Below are 22,563 nucleotides of genomic sequence, written 5' to 3' on the forward strand. Positions count from 1 at the left end.
AGCTAAGTTACTGTGGAGGTTAATAATTGGCTTTACATTTATTCATTTTTAAGTTTACAATGCCCTTTGTCCCTGGAAGTTAAATTTTTATATGCATACAAATCCACATTATATAATATTTTTACCAATAAGTGACAAGCAACATAAACTACACATTCTGCCTCAAATTCAGGTAACTCTCAGTGGTATACTTTGTCCACATTCTTAGAAAATATTATTTTATGAATATAATCAAACCACTTACTGAAATAAAGGCTTGTATTTCCTACTAGCATTTAACGTAAAAGGAGGAGCTGCTTGCTTTTTATTTGTTGTTTTATCATTAAAAATAAATGTTAATCAAAAACCCCTTCCAAATTGTAATTTCCACTGAATTCTCACACTCACTCTGTAATCATAGGAGCGTCTTGGGTCCTCATCACAGTCAATCACCTCAGGTGCCATCCAGTATGGTGTCCCAATGAAGCTATTCCTCCTTCCATTAGTTCTGCTCACCTGGGCACTCACTCCAAAATCAACTGCCAAAAATCATTATATGTCAAAATAATCAATCAGGAAGAAAAAGTTTAATAAGTTATTGCTTTAACTTGGAAAGCTGATACAAAAGCCACAATGAATAACAGATTTTCATTCCAGCCTAGCAAACTTTACCATGAAGTCTACTCCAGGAATATTGGAAAATAAGCTTTTGCTGCTATTTATTTTGGAATGAGACTCAGCAGTGCTATTATAAATCTACAGTAGGTTTGGCTGAATGTTTACCATGAATATTAAAAATAATGTTCTATCAGGACACTCTGAACCTCCAAAATGATAACATATGTAGTGTTTGGACCTGGAACCAAGCTGAAGGAAGACCAGAACCATAAGTAAGATCAAAGAAATCTAAAACCTATTAGCACTTTATCAGGAAGCCTCACATATCATATGAGAAGGCTCTATCACACTGATAAAGAAAAATGAGTTTTCTGCTAGAATTTAGTTTAAATTCCTACATAGATCTTTTGAATCAGATGCAGGTATTTACTGTGGTATCTATATCTCAGCTTAGATTATAAAAGTTCAGTCTTCATCTGTGGGATACATTATAAGAAAATATTTGGTATGGTATCCTCAGAAACAGAAAAAAAGGCTAAAGTAGGCTGGGGTTATTTATTCCAGAAAAAATAAAACACGGATAAAAAATGAAGTAGATTTTCTAATTTAGAATGGTTTCCAGGAATCCAGAGGATGGCGAACAAAACTGACTGAAAAGAAGCTTCAGGAATTTAGGGGAAGAGAAGAAAAAGGAAAAAGAAAAACCTAAGCATTTAAGGCAGTTTTAAAGGATCTAACAAGAACGACAACAACAAAAAAATGTCCACAATATTTGTGAAGATCACCATTGGGTGTTGTACCATGTTTTTATCTAGATTTTTTAAAGAAACAGGTTTAATAATAGCCCAGCATTCTCACTATCCCTGTGAACTGGCATTAGGGGCCAAGAATTACCTAGGAAGGCCATAAGTTGGTATAAGGCATATATCCAGAGGAGAAAATGAAAGGAGAAAAGACTAGAAGACTGATTAATAGAAGAAAAGAAAAAAGAGCAAGAGAAAGAGAAATGAAAACCAAGACGAGACGAAACCTCAACAACGGCATAATTTAAAGTTTTCTTTCATGACCTTACAGGCTGGAATATGAAGATTATTGAGCAATTGCAACTGCAATAGAATCATTTTTCCATCTCTTTTCCTTCTATCACTTCCTTTGGCTGTCATTAGGTTTGCTTTCTGCAACTTTCTTCTTATACTACGTTGTTTAAAAACAACTATAATCTTAAAAATTTAAAACAAATTGTACAAGAATTAAGTGTAAAAGATGTGTGATTAAATTTTATAATGTGTTACTTAAAAATAGTGATAATCTGAGAAATCTAGAATAAATTGTACACAGACTACATGTAAAGTAAATCTGATTAAACTCTAATCCAGCAGTAGAAGGTCTCTCCTCCAGAGGAAAGTACATGAACTTTAGTGCATGGACATTGTGACAGATATTTCAGTGGCTTTTCATTTACATACAATTTCTCTTTTGTGTTGTAAATGTTTGCGTTGGCCAGCAACTTGACACAAGTATATGAGAGTGTTGCTCTATATGTGAACACAGTGTTTAGCCTTGTGATGAGCTATCTATTCTGAGTATTTAAATGTGAAATATGTATGCCTTTCATGTATTTTTTACATTTTTATTTACTGCACCTGGCCTCTCCTTGTGATTTTAAAATTGTGTTTCTAACTTTATAGCTTTTAGACAGACTCAAAATAAATAATACACTATCTTGAAACTATTTTCACTTATTCCAAGAGTAAACAATTACTACCTCATGCTTCTTCCAATGTTCCTAATGAATGAACAAAATCTCTACTATTGTTCTATCTGTTTAGCAAGAAAATGGGAAACATCTTAAGGTCATGTTCAGACACATGTTTACAAACTGTTGAAAAATAATGCAAGTGACTTATTTTCTATATCAATGGGGTTATCTGCCACTACAATGTACTGACATAATTTTTATGGCATTATTCTAGTAACTACTGATATTTATTTTACACATTAAAGGGTACAATATATTGTTCCTTATGTGCTTAAGGACAAGAAAATGAGAAAATATGTGTGGTTATTTTCAAATAAATTATATAACTCTGAACTCTGGCATAGAAAGCTAGGTACTTCCAGTCTTTTGATTTATAATTCTGAACTTGACTTGCATATTATTGGAGCATCAATTCTGATCAATATCATTTCTTTACATATCTGAAAAAATCCAAATAAGCAATTCATCCTTACATAATTTAAAAGTTCTTTGATATTCTTGAGAAAATACGAGTCTGTCATGTAAAACAATTTTTTTTTAAATCCTTGCCCATGGCATCGAAATTTGTATATGGTAAATACTCAATTCAATTGTTGAAATAAATATAATAGCTCTTTCTAATAGAGGGTAAAGCGATGACCAAAAAGTAAATCCCCATTACAATTCAAAAGTTGTTTTATCCACATGATTTCAAAGAAGCAGGTAGGTGCATCTTCTTTCTTTTGCCCCGCCTCCTCTCCCAAACAAATTTTCAAATTTTGACTGGTTTTGCAGGCAGGGAAAATCCAGCTCAAATAAGTAGAGGATATTGACAGGGACATGATAGAAAACATAGTTATCTTAAAGGAGCTTTCTCCATTAAGATGCTTTGGACTTAAAATACTATAAGAATAAACTTACCCAGTTTTACTTCAGCATTATGAGTCAGCAGCACATTCTGACCTTTGATGTCCCGGTGAATTACTCGGTGTGCGTGAAGGTGAGCTAAGCCCTGTATATATTTTTTAAAAAGCCACATCAGTATATATTTCTTTCTTTCTTTCTTTCTGGTACAGTTCTTAGTATTTTTGGAAAAACTTTTGATAAGAGAAACAGCTTAATTTTGATGTTTCAGACACAATTCTTTCTTTAGGCTGGAATCACTACAACCCGTTCCCAGAAATATGACTTTTGGTTATAAGGAAAGGAAAATAAATCAGGACACCCATGAGAAAAAAAGAGTACCCAAAGTAATGTTTGTATACATTGGGCCACTTCACCTTCCTTTCTAGCCTCCGTATTTCCAACTAACCATAAGAGTAAAGACCTGGACATCTTGAATATCATAGCTCAGCCATTGTTTTGCTCTATTTCTTATCCAACTATTTGTTTAGTCCAAAATATTTTCTAGTCAGCCTTGTAGACTGAGAATTTAGGGGAATGTGGAAATTCATTTTACAGCATTTGTAATCTGTGTTGGCTTCACACTTTGGCTCTAGCCCATTCACCACTAAAATTTACCCGTGACCTGGCTAACCCATCACGTGGTATGCAATGTTAAGCTGTAGTGAGATTGCCTCAGACACTAACTGGAGATTCATAATAAAGTAACAATAAAACTGCTAACATTTATTGAGCCCTTATTCTTTGCCAAGGATTATACTAAGTGCTTTACATGGACTAAATTACTAATTCCTCTCAGAAACCCTTTGAGAAAGGTGTTAATATCACCCTTATAATATAGATGAGGAAAATGAACCTTGGAAAAATTAAGTAACTGATTCCAAGTGATAAAATTTATCCATAGTAAACTAAATGTAAACTCAGTCCAGAGTTTGAACTCTCAACCATTTACACTGTCATCACAAGTGAATCCAACCAAAATGACAGGTAGGACATTCTAACACTGTATGAGTAGTACTGTTCAATTCTGTTAATATCCTTCTTGGATGACCCTAAGAACTTAAGCCACAAAAGATGGGATTTGGTAGATCAAGAAGATTGTTGCTCTCATCCAATTGGGTGTGGAAAATAAATAAATTTAAAATGGGGGCAGTAATCAAAGAAAATGTTTGTCTGCCAAAAGGCTACAGATGATTTGAGGCCATTCCATAAAATACTGACTTCTTCTGACTCACCTTCATCTTAATCTATGATGCTTGTGCTATGTTTTTGTTTAAAGAACTGTAAAATAATAACAACATAATAAATAATGCAAGTGGTCATTTCCATGATCTACTGAACACAGTAATCTTAATCTGACAGTAGTATTAAAGGCCATGATTTCAAAGAAGCTCGTTACCTAGCTTATTTAAAGGCGTCAGCTGCAAATCGGCTTTCTCAAAAGCTTTTGGGCCTTTTCAGATATCCTGATGCACAGGTTATGTTTAGAATACCTAAACTATCTGATGTGAGCAGGTATAAGGTGCATTGTATATATTACTCCCAGGTTCTTAAAAGATCAGAAGAGAATAACTATATGAAGACTCACCTGAAGGATTTCTCGGCAGATATAAGCAATCCAATCTTCTTTTAAACTCTGATTTCTGGTCATTCTCACTACATCAGTGACCGAACCTGCTGCACATAACTCCATCACCATCTGCAGGAAAGCCAGCAAAGTATAAAAAATTAGTGTTCAATTTTCTGAAACTATCTGGAGAGTTTTAGTCCATATGGTTTGTATCTATATGTAATGTTTAGAGATTAAGGCACGGCAAGTACTGCTTCAATTGTCTGGTGGAAGACTCCAAAGGCTAGCGAAATTAGAGAGAGTTGGATTAAAACCAAAGATTTGTGGAGGGAGAGAAGCCAGGTATTTCACCAGAGATATTTAACTGGGAGTTGGGGTTTGAGCTATGTCTTGAAGGATAGGTGGTGTTTGGATATGCTCAAAAGGAAGAACATTCAGTTTATGGAAAACTAAATAAACACATGCTTTTAGAAAGAAGTTTATGCAAGGAACAAACCTAAGTGATGAGTGGAATGGGAAGGAAAGGATGGTCAAGGAAACAGTTTAATTGGGGGTGATGAAGCAAAATATGGAGGGTCTCAAAAGAGTTTACATTTCAACATTAAGGCTAGGTTTGGTTTTTGTTGTTTTGTTTTTATTTTCAAATTCCAAACTATTTTCCCCAAGATACTGGCAAGCTACAACTCCAAGGGAGAATTTGTTGATTGCATTCCTGTGGGATAATTTCATCCAAATGGGATTACTACTAAGGAAAACCTATTTTAAAACTGGTATCTTTGATAATATTTCATTCAGATTTTATTGTATTAATAAACTCAGTTTCTCAGAAAGTTTATTTTTGACACAAATAAATTGAGGGCCCAACTAGTAAATTTTCTTCCAGGTAATATGAGTTAACTAGAGGAAAGAGCGATGTACAAGAGCATGTAACTATTATAATTATCCTAGCAATATTTTCTTTGAGTACAGGTTTACGTATTACTGCCCACGTCAAAAACAGTTTATCAAAAGAGCAAAATATGTCTTTTTTTAAACTTCATGCAAATTAATTATCACCATAGATGAATGGAAGCAAAAGGATAAACTCAAAATCATGACTATCCAAAAAGTCTACCTTACTTCCTGTGGAATATTAAGATCTTCTTTTCAGAAAACTACTCCTCTAATTTACAGTTATTCACCATTGATATTATTGCATGTCTTTCACCTAAGTACACTTTCACCAAAAAGAAGAGGCAGCCAAACAAAATGAAAACAGATAAGCCACAAAAAGTTGATTTTCATGTGGAGAATTAAGCATTGACTATATTGAATGGGCACAACATGTACACTGTGGTAACTCCTCATTTGGAAACATGACAAACCAGAATTAAAGCCATTCAACTAACATAAACCCTGGAAGATCTTGCTTATGTGAGTCAGAAGAGTTCAACTATACAAGGAATGTAAGACATTCTCAGTAATTCTCCTAACTTTGTAAGCATGGGGCCTGGTACATACACTTCTTCATTAATGGTCATTATTAAGCTACTTACTTACTTCCTATTTGTTTTTCTGATTCATATAGGCAAAAATTTGTGAAGTGTCCCATGAAAATTCTTATCTTCACGAATAATTTATACATTAAATGTTTATTCATCCTTCAGATCTCAGTTCAAGCTTTTATTCCTCAAGGAAGATTTTCTCATTTCCCAGCTTAATTAAAGTTTGCTATTCACCCACAGACAGCCATGATATTTCTCTTCTGACCAATTATACATTTATACGTGAGATTATTTGATTGACGCTGGTCTTTGCAAATACATTGTAAGCACCAATGGGTCAGGAGCATGTCTATTCAGCTTACCGTTTTATTCTCAGCATCTAGCACAATATCTGACAGATAGTTTTCAATTGATATATGTTGAATGCCTGAATGAATTGAGTACTAATACATATCCAATAAGGAGACTGCAAAATTTCTCACATTCTGCTATACTATCAAGAGGAAAAAAACTTGTAAGTGAAAATATATAAAAAAGACAAATAGTGTATGCCAAAAAAATTCCTCAGTAACTAAACTATACAGCCATATTTACTAAAATCTCGACTGGAATTATCAGAGAATAGAGGATGCATCTTAACTGGACATTTGAGAGAAAACAGGGTTAAGGTGAAGGTCTATAAATTTGGTGGTTCTCAAAGTGTGGTGATCAGTCCAGCAGTAGCAACAGCATCACATACGAACTTATTAGGAAAGACAATTTATTGGACCTACACCCCCAAATCTACTGAACCAGAAATTCTGTGAGTGATGCCCAGCAATCTGTGTTTTATCAGGCTCTCTGGGAGATTCTGATGCCTGCCAAATTTAGAGAACCACTGTTTCAATTCCACCCCTTGTTGAAAACCTTTCTATAACGTCCACTGTCCCATTCTCTGAAGTCCATTATTTAGAATGTAATAGAATATTTTATTGTCACTTGAAGATACTGAAAAGTTTTAGTCATTATTTTGAAAAAATACTACTAACTTGGACATGGAATGGAAATGTAGCAAGTATAGAGATTCAAGTATATACTAACCCTACCTTATATTCTATATATTCCATTTTTAATAAAGACATCCTTGACCAAAACTGATTTTCTTGTGATTTAACTATTTTTACCATAGTGGAGGGCAGCAAAAATTCTGGCAACTTAGGTAGCATAGGTTACATTTAGCCTCTACAATTTATATCTTACTGATCTAGAATTTGTGTTACTCCAGGCATAATGACTAAGAAAAGGATAGGTCAACTTACCATTTGGAAAAGAGTTTCTTAAGAGTTATGTTTATCCGTAAGTGCATATACTTTGCAAAAACTTAAAATGCACCCATATGCTCACGTCAAGTGCTAATTAGAATTTATCCTTATCCAGTCATTATTTATTAGTTCATTGGGTAATTTCTGTAATAGCAACCATAGTAATCACATAAAATATTTGAAAATGTTTATGTTTAATATTTCCGGTATTCATTTGAGTCCTCCCCCATTCCACCAGTAATCCCCTTGTCAGGCACTTAAGTTATTTTCCCATATTTTATTGCTCCCATCTCCAGGAATCAGAGTATCTTTTGCCACATGATATGGTTTGGCTCTTTCTCACCCGAATCTCATCTTGAATTGTAGCTCCCATAATTCCCACATGTCATGGGAGGGACCTGGTGGGAGGTAATTGAATCATGGGGGCAGGTTTTTCCCATGCTGCTCTGGTGATAGTGAATAAGTCTCACGAGATCTGAGATTAATGGTTTTATAAAGGGGAATGCCCTTGCACAGGCTGTCTTGCCTGCCACCGTGCAAGACATGACTTTGCTCCTCCTTTGCTTTCCACCATGATTGTGAGCCCTCCCTAATCATGTGGAACTGTGTCAATTAAACCTCTTTCCTTTATAAATTACCCAGGCTCTTTATAAATTTCCTTTATAAATTCCCCAGGCTCTTTATGAGCAGCGTGAGAACAGACTAATACAGTAAATTGGCGTCAGTAGAGCGGGGCACTGCTGTAAAGATACCTGAAAATGTGGACGCAACTTTGGAACTGGGTAACAGGCAAAGGTTGAAATAGTTTGGAGGACTCAGAAGACGACAGGAAGATGTGGGAAAGTTTGGAACTTCCTAGAAACTTGTTGAATGACTTTGATCAAAGTGTTGATAATGATATGGACAATATGGCCCAGGCTGAGATGGTCTCAGATGGAGATGAGAAATTTGTTGGGAATTGGAGCAAAGGTGACCTTTGTTATGTTTAAGCAAAGAGATTGGCAGCATTTTGCCCCTTCCCTAGAGATATGTGGAATTGTGAACTTGAGGGAGATAATTTAGGGTATCTTTTGGAAGAAATCTCTAAGTGGCAAAGGGTTCAAGAGGAAGTAGAGCATAAAAATTTGGAAAATTTGCAGCCTGATTATGCAATAGAAAAGAAAAACCCATTTTCTGAGGAGAAATTCAAGCCGAATGCAGAAATTTGCAAAAGTAACAAGGAACGAAACGTTAATCACCAAGACAATGGGGAAATGTCTCTAGAGCACGTCAGAGATCTTCACAGCAGCCCCTGCCATCACAGGCCCAGAGGCCTAGGAGGAAAAATAAATGGTTTTATGGGCCAGGCCCAGGGTCCTCTTGCTGTGTGCAGCCTAGGGACTTGGTGTCCTGTGTCCCAGCCACTCCAGCTATGGCTAAAAGGGGCCAATGTACAGCTCGGGCTGTTGTTTCAGAGAGTGCAAGCCCAAAGCCTTGGCAGTTTCCACATGGTGTTGAGCCTGCGGATGCACAGAAATCAAGACTTGAGGTTTGGGAGCCTCTGCCTAGATTTCAGAAGATGTATGGAAACTCTTGAATGTCCAGGCAGAAGTTTGCTGCAGTGGCCGGGTCCTCGTGAAGAACCTCTGCTAGGGCAGTGCAGAAGGGAAATGTGGGGTTGAAGCCCCCACACAGAGTCACCACTGGGGCACTGCCTGGTGGAGCTGTCAGAAGAGGGCCACTGTCCTCCAGAACCCTGAAAGGTAGATCCACCAACAGCTTGCACCATGTGCCTGGAAAAGCCACAGATACTCAATGTCAACCTGTGAAAGCAGCCAGGAGGGAGGATGTACCCTGCAAAACCACAGAGGCGGAGCTGCCCAAGACCATAGGAATCCACCTCTTGCATCTATGTGACCTGGATGTGAGATATGGAGTCAAAGGAGATCATTTTGGAGCTTTAAGATTTGACTGCTCTGCTGGATTTCGGATGTGCATTGGGTTTGTAGCCCCTGCGTTTTGGCCAATTTCTCCCATTTGGAGCAGGCATATTTACCCAATGCCTATACCCCCATTGTATCTACGGTAACTAACTTGATTTTGATTTTACACGCTTGTAGATGGAAGGGACTTGCCTTGTCTCAGATGAAAATTTGGACTGTAGACTTTTGAGTTAATGCTGAAATGAATTAAGACTTTGGGGAACTGTTGGGAAGGCATGATTGGTTCCGAAAACTGAGGAGATGAGATTTGGGAGGCCAGTGATGAAATGATATGGTTCGGCTCTGTGTCCACACCCAAATACCTTGAATTGTAGCTCCCATAATTCCCATATGTCGTGGGAGGTAACTGAATCATGGGGGCATGCTGTTCTTATGACAGTGAATAAGTTCATGAGATCTGATGGCTTTATAATGGGGAATTTCCCTGAATAAGGTCTCTTGCCTGCCACCATGCAAGATGTGACTGCTCCTCCTTTGCCTTCTGCCATGATTGTGAGGTCTCCTCAGCCATGTGGATGAGTCAATGAAATCTCTTTCCTTTATAAATTACCCAGTCTTGGGTATGTCTAATGGCAGAAACCACGATTACTTTTGCACCAATCTAATAGCATTGTGAGAACAGATTAATACACCATACTACTTTAACAGTTGTGTGCTAAGTTTTCCTGTAGATGCACAAAAGTGACAACTCATGAAAACATACATCCTTGGGTAAAACTTATTCTTATAGAATAAGAACAGCGTAATTAAAAACATACCCAAAGTTGGTGCCTCTGACCAGGGGGACTCAGCTTAAAAAATGCACCATAGAAGGACACAATGTTTTTGTGGAAAGAGTACTTCCTCAGAAGGTTGAGTTCAGTCCTGAGATCCTCTTCTTCATCCTATGGAATAAGAATAGACAACAAAGCTCCTAAGCTGTGCAATCAATGACTGTGGGTCCCCAAAGTACAGTAGATCAATGAGGGACAATCCTACGGCAACCAATTATATCCAACAGCAATTTATAATAAAATCTCAACTAAAATGGTCAGTAAATGAAGATTTCTGGTTAACTTGGAATCTGGGGGAATAAAAAGGGTAAACTGAAGATCTTTTAGTTCAGTGGTTCTCAAGATGTGGTCCCAGGACCAGCAGCACCAGCTACTGTATAAAATTTTCACTGAATGGAGTCGTTATATTTTTGTTTCTTTTGCAACAGTTTTATTGAGATATAATTCACATACTATAAAATTCACCCATTTGAAGTGCAAAATGCAATCATTTTTAGCATATTTATAGAGTTGTGCAATCATCACCACAATCAATTTTAGAACATTTTTATCACTCCAAAAGGAAATCCCATATCCTTCAGTTATCATCCCCCAGTTCAGCCACACACACACACACACACACACACACACACACACACACAAACTCTAAGCAATCACTAATTTACTTTATGTCTAAATAGATTTATCAATTCTGGACATTTTATATAAATGAAGTAATATAACATGGTCTTTTGTGACTAGCTCTTTTCAAAATTCATCCATATTGTGGCATGTAACAATATTTCATTGCTTTTGGTTTACCATTCATCAATTGAGGGATGTTTGGGCTATTTCTACCATTTAGCTATTATGAATAATTCTTCTATGAACAGTCATGTCAAGTAACTCTATGTTTAATGTTTTGATGAAATGACAGATTGTCTCCCACATTGGCTTTACCATTTTGCATTACCAAGAGCAATGTATGGAGGGGTTCCACTTTATACTATCACCAACACTTGTTATTTTCTGTTTTATTATTATAACCATTCTAGTGGATATGAAGTGGTGTCTCATTGTGGTTTTAATTTGCAATTCACTGATGACTAATGATGTTGAGCATATTTTCCTGCACCTATTGCCCATTGTATATGTTCTTCGAGAAATGTCTAACACAAAATTCTTTGTCCTTTTAAAAACTGGGTTGTCATTTTATTAGTGAATTGTAAGAGCTCTTCATATATTCTAGATACAAGTGCCTTATCAGATAAACAACTTGTGAATATTTTCTCTCATACTGTGGATTGTTTTCTCACTGTCTTGATAGTGACCTTTGAAGTACAAAAGTTTTTATTATAATGAAGCACGATTTATGAATTTGTTGTTGTTTTGCTTGTACTTTTGGTGTCATATATAAGCAACCACTGTCAAAACACAGGTCACAAAGCTTTATTATTGTTTTCTTCTAAGCATTTTATAGTTTTAGCTCTTATACTTAGGTTTCTGATCCATTTTGAGTTAATTTTTATATAAAGTAAAAGTCCAACCTCATTATTTTGCATGTGGATGGACAGTACCATACTATCTTGATTATTTGGTAATCCTTTACATTTTAAAGGTATTAGTTTGTTCTGTGCTGACCTTTTAAAAAATTTTATTATTTTTTCACACTTTATTTATTTATTTTTATGTTTAAAAGCTATGTTTAAGATAATTTATTTTTATTAATCACAACAATGGTACATGTATACCAAATATAGATAAATATACTAATAAAATATGTAAGGGGTCTACTCTCACTGAACATTTTCCCCAAGCAATATTGACAGTTTAGTGTATATTCTTTCAGACATTTGTATATGCTAATACAGTAGCTAGAGCTATGAAAGATAGAGATAAATGCATAATGATATGATCAACACATACACACACATACACGCACACATATATATGTGTGTGGCATTTAAAAAATCCAAATACGCTCTTATTATTTTTAATATTCTGCAACTTTCATGTTTTAATCAGTATATAAAGCACATCTTTCCAAATCAATAAACAAATGCATGTCCTTGTTATGGCTGCACAAGATTGCACAGAAAGGATATATGGGTCTGGCACTCAGGGGACAAGTCAGGTCTAGAAGTATTGTTTTTGAGAATCGTCTATATAGTGATAATTGGAGCCATCTGGTTAGATGAGATCACTGACGTACAATACATAGCTTCAAGACAGCTCTAGCAGAAGACAGTGTGATGTCAGTCAGAAAAGAACACCTACCCTGGGCATTAGGACACTGAAGTTTAGCACTGATAGCCCAGAGTAGGAAATTCACTTAATCTTCCTAAAGTTCAATTTATTTTAAAAGAATGATGGAAGATAGCAGCCATTACCTATCTTCATGGAATGTTGGTGGGACCAAATGGGATAATATAAATAAAGTTCTTTGAAATCTTTAGAAAAAAATTCTATAAATGCAATATATTATCACAAAATATCATTGTTACTCGACTTCTTTGAATTACTCTGAGCTCTGTCAGAACTATATACTTCCCTCCACTGTTTACCCTAATCTACAAACATCAGCCTCCTTCATTCTCAGCATATTAATTATAGTGGAGTGAAATGGAAAGCAATTCTCTCTAAGTTTCAGTGATGTCTGCTTGTACCATGATAACCAAGTGGTTTTGATATTCCTTCTGTAACTCTTATTTCTCAGCCAATCTAGAAAAAGCTCTTTGTTTCTTAATAATTTGAAAATAATTACACTTTTGTGTATACAGATGCAATACACTTGAGAAAAATAACTTAAAATGTTAACTTACAAAAAGGCAACTTAAATTGTTAAAAATTTCAATGAAAATATAATTGGTTTGTGCATTTAGGTGTTATGATCCTAACTTAAAGGAAATTACACATCAGGAAAATAAGATTCACATACGTGAATGATGCAACCAATGTTGAATATAAAATAGTGCATAAAAAGTTGAAGGTGAGGTGAGATGACTCAGAAAGTGATTCTGCACTTGAAAAATGGATTCCTCACTGGCCTCCTTTGAATTCATAGTAGCTCTAAATTTTATTTGATTGTAAATTAAAAAGCTCTCCTATTTCATCTATAACAGTTCAATTTATAAAAATTATTAAGAAATATTCTTATTGTCAAAAGTGAAATATATTTGTAGAGTGTAAAGAAAAGAAGACTTTTGACCTGGTGTGGTGGCTCACACCTGTAATTCCAGCACTTTGGGAGGCTGAGGCAGGTGGATGCCTTGAGGTCAGGAGTTTGAGACCAGCCTGGCCAACGTGGTGAAACTCCATCTCTACTAAAAATACAAAAATCGGCCAAGCATGATGGTAGATGCCTATAATCCCAGCCACTCAGGAGGCTGAGGCAGGAGAACCATGTGAACCCAAGAGGCCAAGATTGTGCCCCTGCACACTAGCCTGGGCAACAGAGTGAGACTTTGTCTCAAAACAACACAAACAAACAAAAAACAAAAAACTTTTGAATTAAAGATTTCCTGTTCTGAAATCCAGTGAAAAAAAGATACCTTTAACTCTTTTGAGCAATGACCTAGGAAAGGGACAATTGACATGGAAAATAATTAAGGAATTAACCACCAATTATCTTTAGTTCTCGCCAGCATTTCCCTCAAACTATCCTGACTTAATGACTTTGAAATACAGAGAAATAAGTCTCTCAGCTGAAATGAATTGGTAGCTAAACATATCTACTCAGTTATTACCTCCCCTCTTAGCTAATTCTCTAAGACCCAGCAGGAAAAATAGGCAACTATTTTCTATATTTAAGTATAATGTGGCTAGGCTTTAAAAATACTTATGACATAAACATAAAGCAGTGCACTAGGCTCTGTAGTGTCTCTAAGTTGATTTAACTTCTACTTATAAATTATCTTTCCTAAATTTATATCTTGTAAAAAAAAAAAAAAAAAAAAAAAAAGCTTGCAATGTCAGAGAAAATGGCTGCCAGTTGCAGAACAATCTTTAGTATTTCCCAAGGATTTCCCACTGGATTTACTTATAAACATTCAACTACTGGAAAATACATCTCTAGACAACTATTTGTCTTATGGGGGAAAGGGGTAGGTCCTAATATGTGCAGCTGAAAATCTCAGTGACAGGTTCCCTCTTTCTGTTTATTTGTGTAATAAAGTCATGACAACTTGTGGTATGAGAATTGCATGAAAGCTCAGGCTAGAGTCTCAGCCCAGCCTTCCAGCAAAGTTCAGTAAATAATTTCCCTTCAAATTATCTTAACCTGTTTTCTAAAAAGGTAAAAATCCTGTGGCTTTCATTCTTGTCATGTAAGATCCTTAAACTTTCTACTTCCCCTGTGATGTGGCCCTCCTTTGAAATGGTAACAATACCTGACACCGCATAAGACTAGCAAACTACAGGGACTAGCTATTCTATCTGTGCATATGCACTCTCAGTTTCAATTAAGTTGCCAAGGTTCTGCTGAGAGGAATATGAACTCATAAGTAGTCCAATAAATAGGAATGAGAGGATAGTAGTAGGTTAAGAATACAAAGAACAAGTGAAAGAGAAGCAGGGGCAAGACTGAATCCTTTCACCAGTTTGGTAGCTTGATGTTAAGGAGATTCCTTTTCTTTCTGAGTTAGAAAGCTTATGTGTCCCGGAAAGAACAAGAGATGCGCTGGGCTCTGGGCAGCTATGTAGTTGCATTTGTGATCTCTTTTTCTATGAGGAACCTGAGGCATAGAGAGGTAAACCACTTTCCCAAGTAGTTTTTGGCTGTTTAGTGGTAGACTTGGGATTCGAACTCATGTTTCTGGACTTACATATTATTGCTATTTCCATAAACCCCTGGCATCTAAGAGATGTGTGTGCAAGTCACATACTTTTTATCCCAAAGGATTCAAGATGATTTAGAGATGCTAACTGGATGATTAGCTAGCAGTTATTTTTTCTTACTAAAATACATAATCAGATAATTCAAAGTCCCCGACTAGAAAAACCTTTTAAGAGTGGGTTTCCCACATAAATGTAAACTCCCCCAAAACAAATAAATGAAGATCAGATATGTTTGGAAAGCATTAGTGTGTTTGCCACTCTGAATTAACAGGAAGCTGAGCTTGTGAGAAACACATAAGTACATTATATCCATCAGGCCAAGTGGGTAATTTAAACCTCTCACACATCTTCCAGTAATATGATGCTACAGCATTTCCTGGCTTAGGGCCAGTTGATCACAGACTGGCCTGAATACCCTGTGTTTTGTCAAGAAGAGGCAGTTCAAGGATGCCAGAACTTCCTTTGTAATTTCATCCAATTCTAGAATCAAAATCCTTTTCTCTAAGGAAAGTGTGCCAGAGAGGGTTTGGGACAAGTCTTTAAAAAAGTTTTATTAGCACAAATGTTTGATGAAACCAAAATTAATAAAATAATCATATTTCCCATACCTTACCTTTAGCGGCTTCCTAAGCTACAAAAGCATGATACTATCTGTTTTATCTGGTCCTTTGGATATGCTTAGTCTCCAAACATGAGTTACAGACACAACAGGAGCCTAGTACTTAATAGATGAGTCATGAGGTTGTTTAGCAACACCTTTCTAATATAACTAGAAAGTTTCTGAATGTGATTCTGTTAATGAAAAGGGTTATTTTTAATGTGACTGAGAACATATTTACTAAGTCACAACATGCTAGAAATATTTGAGTCCCATGTATAGTTGACTGCAGGAGAGAAAAGTAGGAAAAAATATATCAATTCATTATATTGACAAGAGCAAAAATTCAACTTTTGGGCCCATACAATATTTTATAGAGCACCGATATCTACCGAAAAAGAGAAATTATCTTTGGTTGGTTTTATTCTGGAGCCAGAGAATTGTTGGTATCAGAGAAACTGCTCTGAAGGGAAGTCAAAAAGCTGTACGTAGAAAACATGCTCATATTCTTTCATGTGTTCAAGTATGGTACCAAATGTCTGAAGACTTTGAGGCTGAGTGGTCATTTTGTTTTCTGCCTGCTATTGCTCTTACAAAAAAGCGGGGCGGGGGGCATTCCTCATTTGGTTCAAACACAATGGTAATGTTTGTTAGAATCATAATGGAGGAAAAGCAATTCAGTCCAGAATGTCATGATAACATGTGAAAAGGACCTTTCCAAGGCCAATTTTAGGCAAAATTTGCTGTAGATCCCATCACCTCCTTTTTTGTTGCTATTCATCCAGAGGGCTCTATGCTCTGTAAATTTACGTAATTCCTCACTGACAGTCAATGCATTCCTATTCAAGGGACCTTTTCTCCTATCTCCTACTCTCTGATATATGCTAGTGCTTATATATGATGATTTAATCTACATGAATATATTAAAAGATAAAAATATGTTATCATTTTCAAGCAAGAACACTTTTAGTAGCGGTCTTCTAGAGATAATGACACAATGCAAAGGGATAAGTTAAAAGCTGAAAATGAAAGGAAAGACTACTTGGGTATTAACGAGAACTTTTAGTACTCACGCTGTATCTCCACCCAACAGATTTTTGATATTTATTCACTCTCACTCGCCTTCCTATTTCAGGTAAAGGGGTCTGTAACCAAGAATAAAATGTTATTAGATGTACTGGTACACTCTAAAAATGATTTATGCTTAAGTACTTTAAGTTCCGTTGGCACTCAATGGAAGAGTAAGATAACATTATTCCTCTCTCAGTTTTCACCAATAGTTTTAATTTAAAAAGCCAAATTTTTATGACAAGCAGAAATTTGGCAACAAATTCATGGTAGTAGATTTAACTGCTGTAATAATGGGAAAAATTATAATCTGGTATTAGTAAAGCGCTTTTTCCTCCTTACAAAACCAGTTAATTGACACTAAACATCCATGGGTTGAACACGATTTTTAAATATTTTAAAAGTCAGAGTATCTGAAATGTAGGTTAAATGTATGTCAAGGTATCTTAAGTTAAAACAAGAAAATAAGTGTTTTAGAGAGTCTCACTCAAAAAGTAGAAGTTTGATTATTTGGAAGCCATGGATTGTAGGGCAAAATAAATCTACAAAACCTCAAAATCCCTCGAAATTCACATTGGTTTGCAACATTTGACATTTACTGGCAAAAAAAAAAGCACACAACTTTTTTTTTTTTTTTTTGAAAATTCAGCTATCATTTTTTTTTTTATTATTATTATACTTTAAGTTCTGGGATACATGTGCAGAACATGCAGATGTGTTACATAGGTATACATGTGCCATGGAAGCACACAGTGGAAGCACATAGGTATACATGTGCCATGGAAGCACACAGTGAGTTGCTGAAACTCACTTTTCCTGCACAAATTGGAAAAAGCACAGTTTACGGCCTTGACAACAGTTCAGTGAATGTATATAGCTTTTCAAACATAAACTTCCCTTTAGGGTATAGTAAAGTAAAATTTTTTTTGACCTTTGCTATGTTTATGATAATATTACCCTAAGAAAGTGTGGCACTCAGGTTAAAGAAAAAGAACAGAAATCAGTGCTAGCAAATTCTATGCCAATATGTTATGAACCGTGACATAACTTTATGAATGTTACCAGGAACAGTGCCAATTAAACTGTTTCTTTTGCTCATCTGTCAGAAAATACATGAAAAATGTGCATCTCTGATAAGTCTCTTCCTTCTACCTGTCATTGAGAATCTAATGGCCTCTATTATCAGAGGAAATCATTGGAGAGGGAAAATAACATGATGGAACACAGCAGGATTAACCCAGTATTAGAAGCAATCTTTTCTTTGCTATTCCTGGAAACAAATAATCAACTAGAAACAGAGAGGAGTACAGATGTATTCCTCATTGTTATAGAATACCAAAATATGTGGAACTTCTGCTATGAAAGAAGCATTGTTTTATGTGGATATATAATAAAGCAATAGATGTAATACACTAATGAATAAAAGTAATATTAAATAACTATAATAAATCCAGATGAATGTAATAATTATTATATAAAATCATGATTTAAAAACAAATACAATATTCTCTGAGTTGCTTATCCCAAGAACACAGTCCACTAAGGGAAGATAATACAGGTAAATTATAATATTACCTTACGAGCGTTCATCACTTTAACAGCTGTAAACACACCAGTCTTCTCATGAAGTCCCTGAAATACAGGACAATGACAAACATCAAATGCTGGCTAGGTAATCCAGCTATCAAGAAGCAATCAAAGTAGAGAATATTAAAATTAGTCTCAAATACATTGTATGTTATGAAATATAAAATATATACAGATGAAATATATAGTATTATATAGAAAACAGAAATATTAAATTGTCAACATTTTAAAGAAATCACCACTCCACTCAAAACACTCAAGGAAGGTTATGGAAAAGTTTGGCTGTTTATGTCTGTAGTAACTAGTGGACATAATTGCCTATTTAAAGTTATTGCTTACTTAGTGTCTTTAATCTACGTTTGCATGGCATCAAAGCATTTAATCTAAATGAAAATTTTTATTTAAGTGAAAATTTCCTATTGAAGATGGGGAGTTGTTCTACTAAACATTTTTTCAATTGATTATGTGATACTATGCAGACATCTTTTCATTGGACTCTTCTTCAAACACAAAATATTTATCATTTTAGCAAAAATATTAGCCATATATTATCTCCATAATGATCACTAGTGAGAGTGATTCATAATTAATTCAACAGCCTCTAAACTGTTTCATATGTCCTGAATCATATGAACCAAAAATATTTATAAAAGGAATAAGTTATAGAAAATTATCTTATTGAAAAGATGATGAGTTATAAGAGCTTAATCTTATCCTAAATGAAAGTATAAGCTACAGATTTGTGATTTTTAAAGGTGAACATATAGGTTTGGAATCAGATCTCCTATTTTGTGGCTGGTACCTTCTAGACATATTCCAAACTGTAGTCATAGTTTGAGTAATAAATAGAATGCCTTATCTGATATTTCTCAGCAGAAGGTTTGATTTGGGGGCTGTACTGGGTTGAACAGTGTCCCCTCGAAAATTGAGGTTCACCTGGAACCTCAAAATGTGACCTTATTTGGAAACAGGGTCTTTGCAGATGTAATCAAACTATGATGAGGTCATATGGATTTGTTTGGTCAATGTCCGGTTTCTTTATAAGAGGAAAGGAAGGGAGATTTGAACACAGAGACACAGGGATACACAAAGGGGTGATAGTCATGTAAAAGATAAGAAGAAATTGCAGCAATATAACTACAAGCCAAGAAATGTCAAGGATTGTTGATAACACCAGAACCCAGGAAGAGGCAAGGAACAGTTCCTCCCTAGAGACTTCAGAGAGAGAGTGGCCCAACAGACACCTCAACTCAGAATTCTTATGTCCAAAATTGTGAGGGAATACATTTCATTTGTTTTAAGCTACCCAGTTTGTAGCAATTTTTTACAGCTGACCTAAGAATTTAATACACAAGGCAAGAAAGATGGAAACTGAGCAAGGTTATGTGTTTGACTTGGGATAGGGTTCAGAGACTAGTAATCAAGGTACAAGGAAATGTCCAGAATTGGGTGAGCAGTTTAGGGTGGAGCATGCCAGCCACAGAAGACTAGAATTTTTAAAGGAAAGGAAAAAGTTACAGGTTATTGATTGATCAGGGAAAAGTAGGAACCCAAGATCAAGACCTGTCTGTTTAACCTAAAGTCTTAGGAAGCAAATGCAAAGGCAAAAATCAGATTTACATGGGAAGTGGAAATGAGGCAGAGTTTGTGAGGCTCAATCCATGAAGTAATACTATCAGGTTCTAGGAACAATCTTCTCTTTTATCAGACAAAACACATTATTTTTGCAACCTCTTTAGCTTCTTTTAAATTTTTCAAAAGAACATGAACTTGTGTTATCCTCTGTCACTTGTCTTAATTGGGGCAGCCTGTTTGGATGGAGTCAGATTACTTTTGATGGACAGTTATAATAAAACAGTTTTAAACAGTTCTTTTTTGTAGGATTGTAATGACACCTGAACTTTAACCGAGTTTATAAAAATTACTGAGTATGTTGGGTACCCTTCAGATTTTTTTACATCTCTGGGAGGAATTATATATTAATATTTTTATTTATTCAGTCCTTATAACTTAGGAAGCATTGTTTTCATAATTATTCACACAAACACTTCTTAGTAAAATTTTTTCCACATCTGTATGCACAAATACAACATGTTGGAAATTGATTCGCAGGCATCCCTTTAAAAAGTTACGATGTTTCCTTCCTTGATTCTAAGAGATTATTTATGAGCCAACTATTATTTTGTGCAATACAAAATATTTATCAAGTTATCAAAAATATTAGCCATACCTTATTGTATTTAACTGATGATCAGTAAAATACAAAATTTTTGAAGTCTAAAATATATAGATTATAACACATTAGTGAGACAATTGAATGTCATTGAAAGATTCCAGCCATGGTCATAAAACAGAAAAAATAAATCAGCTTGTTTCTACCCTCATTATCTGTGATTTATTCACCCTTGAAAATTGAATGAAGTTATTTCGTCAGACAATGTATCCTAATATTGGGTTTGAAAAATATGCTCACTGAACCTACAGAGGAATGAAACTCCAGGTCTTGGAACCATGTACTCAGTTAATATGCCAAATCACTATATAAGCCTCTATAGAAGTCTGGCATATACAGACAATAGATCATAGAAATTTGCTACTGTTAAGATAGCATTTCAGAGAGTTCCCCCTGTATCTTGACTCTTCAAAAATTGTATTTTGAAATAATTTTAGACTTATAGAGTAGTTTCAAAGATTGCACAGGGGGTTCCTGTATATCTTTTCCCCAGTTTCTTCTAATGTTAACATCTTACATGGCCATGGTACAATTGTCAAAATGAAGAAATTAATATTGGTATAATACTCTTAACTAAATTACAAAATTTATTCTGACTTTCCAGTTTTTTCACTAAGCTGTTTTGCGATCTTAGCTGAAGGACTTGTCATAAACAGATTGTCTCCCTAAATAAGACGCTCAACTAGGACCTATAAATCCAGTTTTTAGGATGTGCTCTTTTTCAGTTAGAATGTGACTTTTATGGCAAATTACGTTAAAACAACATTTGTGTTAAACACACAAAAGAACACTAAGAAAGGAATTTAGTGGCCGGGTGCGGTGGCTCAAGCCTGTAATCCCAGCACTTTGGGAGGCCGAGACGGGCGGATCACGAGGTCAGGAGATCGAGACCATCCTGGCTAACCCAGTGAAACCCCGTCTCTACTAAAAAATACAAAAAAAAAAAAAACTAGCCGGGCGAGGTGGCGGGCGCCTGTAGTCCCAGCTGCTCGGGAGGCTGAGGCAGGAGAATGGCATGAACCCGGGAGGCGGAGCTTGCAGTGAGCTGAGATCCAGCCACTGCACTCCAGCCTGGGCGACAGAGCGAGACTCCGTCTCAAAAAAAAAAAAAAAAAAAAAGAAAGGAATTTAGTTTTAGATTCCAGATTGGGTGTTTATTCTCACAATTGCCCTTTCTCACAATTGCCCTTTACCTCAGTGAATATTATTTACTACAAGGACAGTAGTAAATTATAAATGTGGATTTTGGAGCTGTTTTTCCTATCAGTAATATCTAGAGTATCATACAGCTCCACAAGATTAATAATGCTTCATTAACTAGAGTTTGAGTACAAAGAATGACCTTTACATTTTTAATTGCTAAATAAAAATTGTATATATTTATGGTTTATAACAAGATGGTTTGATATATGAATACATTGTGGAATGGCTAAATTGAGCTAATTAACATATGCATTACGCCACATGCTTATCATTTTTCTGTGGCGAAAACACTTAAAATTTACTCTTTTAGTAAATATATTTATAACAATATATTGTTATTAACTATAATCACCATGATGTGTGATAGATCTCTTGAACTTATTCTTCAGTCTAACTGAAATTTTGTGTCTTTTGACCAATATGTCCCCAATCCCCTTTCCCCTACCGTCACCAGCCTCTGGTAACCACTATTATACTCTCTGCTTTTATGAATTCAACTTTTTAGAATCCAAATATAAGTGAAATCATCCATTATTTGTCTTTCTATGTCTGTCTTATTTCACTTAACATAATGTCCTCCAGGTTCATCCATGTTGTCACAAATGACAGGATTTCTTTCTTTTTAAATAATTTTCAAGCATCGCAGAGCTAGGAGAAAAAAATTCTCTTAGCTCTCATTCCTATCATAAAAGCAACTGCTGCTAATACACT

General features: G+C 35.4%; 1 protein-coding gene across 4 annotated transcripts in view; it reads right to left on the minus strand.

Annotated features, from left to right (window-relative positions):
* The window catches only part of NRK (Nik related kinase), a 141,041-nt gene that overhangs the window by 58,842 nt on the left and 59,636 nt on the right, over window positions 1-22,563 (minus strand). For all 4 annotated transcript variants that reach the window (XM_031660720.1, XM_009198048.4, XM_009198049.4 and 1 more), the window contains exons 3-8: window positions 18,405-18,461; window positions 16,835-16,906; window positions 10,334-10,459; window positions 4,827-4,937; window positions 3,257-3,347; window positions 388-518 (exon numbers count right to left, since the gene is read on the minus strand). In XM_031660720.1, coding sequence (XP_031516580.1) covers window positions 388-518; window positions 3,257-3,347; window positions 4,827-4,937; window positions 10,334-10,459; window positions 16,835-16,906; window positions 18,405-18,461 — 588 coding nt within the window. The remainder of the gene's footprint in view (window positions 1-387; window positions 519-3,256; window positions 3,348-4,826; window positions 4,938-10,333; window positions 10,460-16,834; window positions 16,907-18,404; window positions 18,462-22,563) is intronic.

This window comes from Papio anubis, chromosome X, assembly GCF_008728515.1.
Source record: "Papio anubis isolate 15944 chromosome X, Panubis1.0, whole genome shotgun sequence".
Taxonomy (NCBI): Eukaryota; Metazoa; Chordata; class Mammalia; order Primates; family Cercopithecidae; genus Papio; species Papio anubis.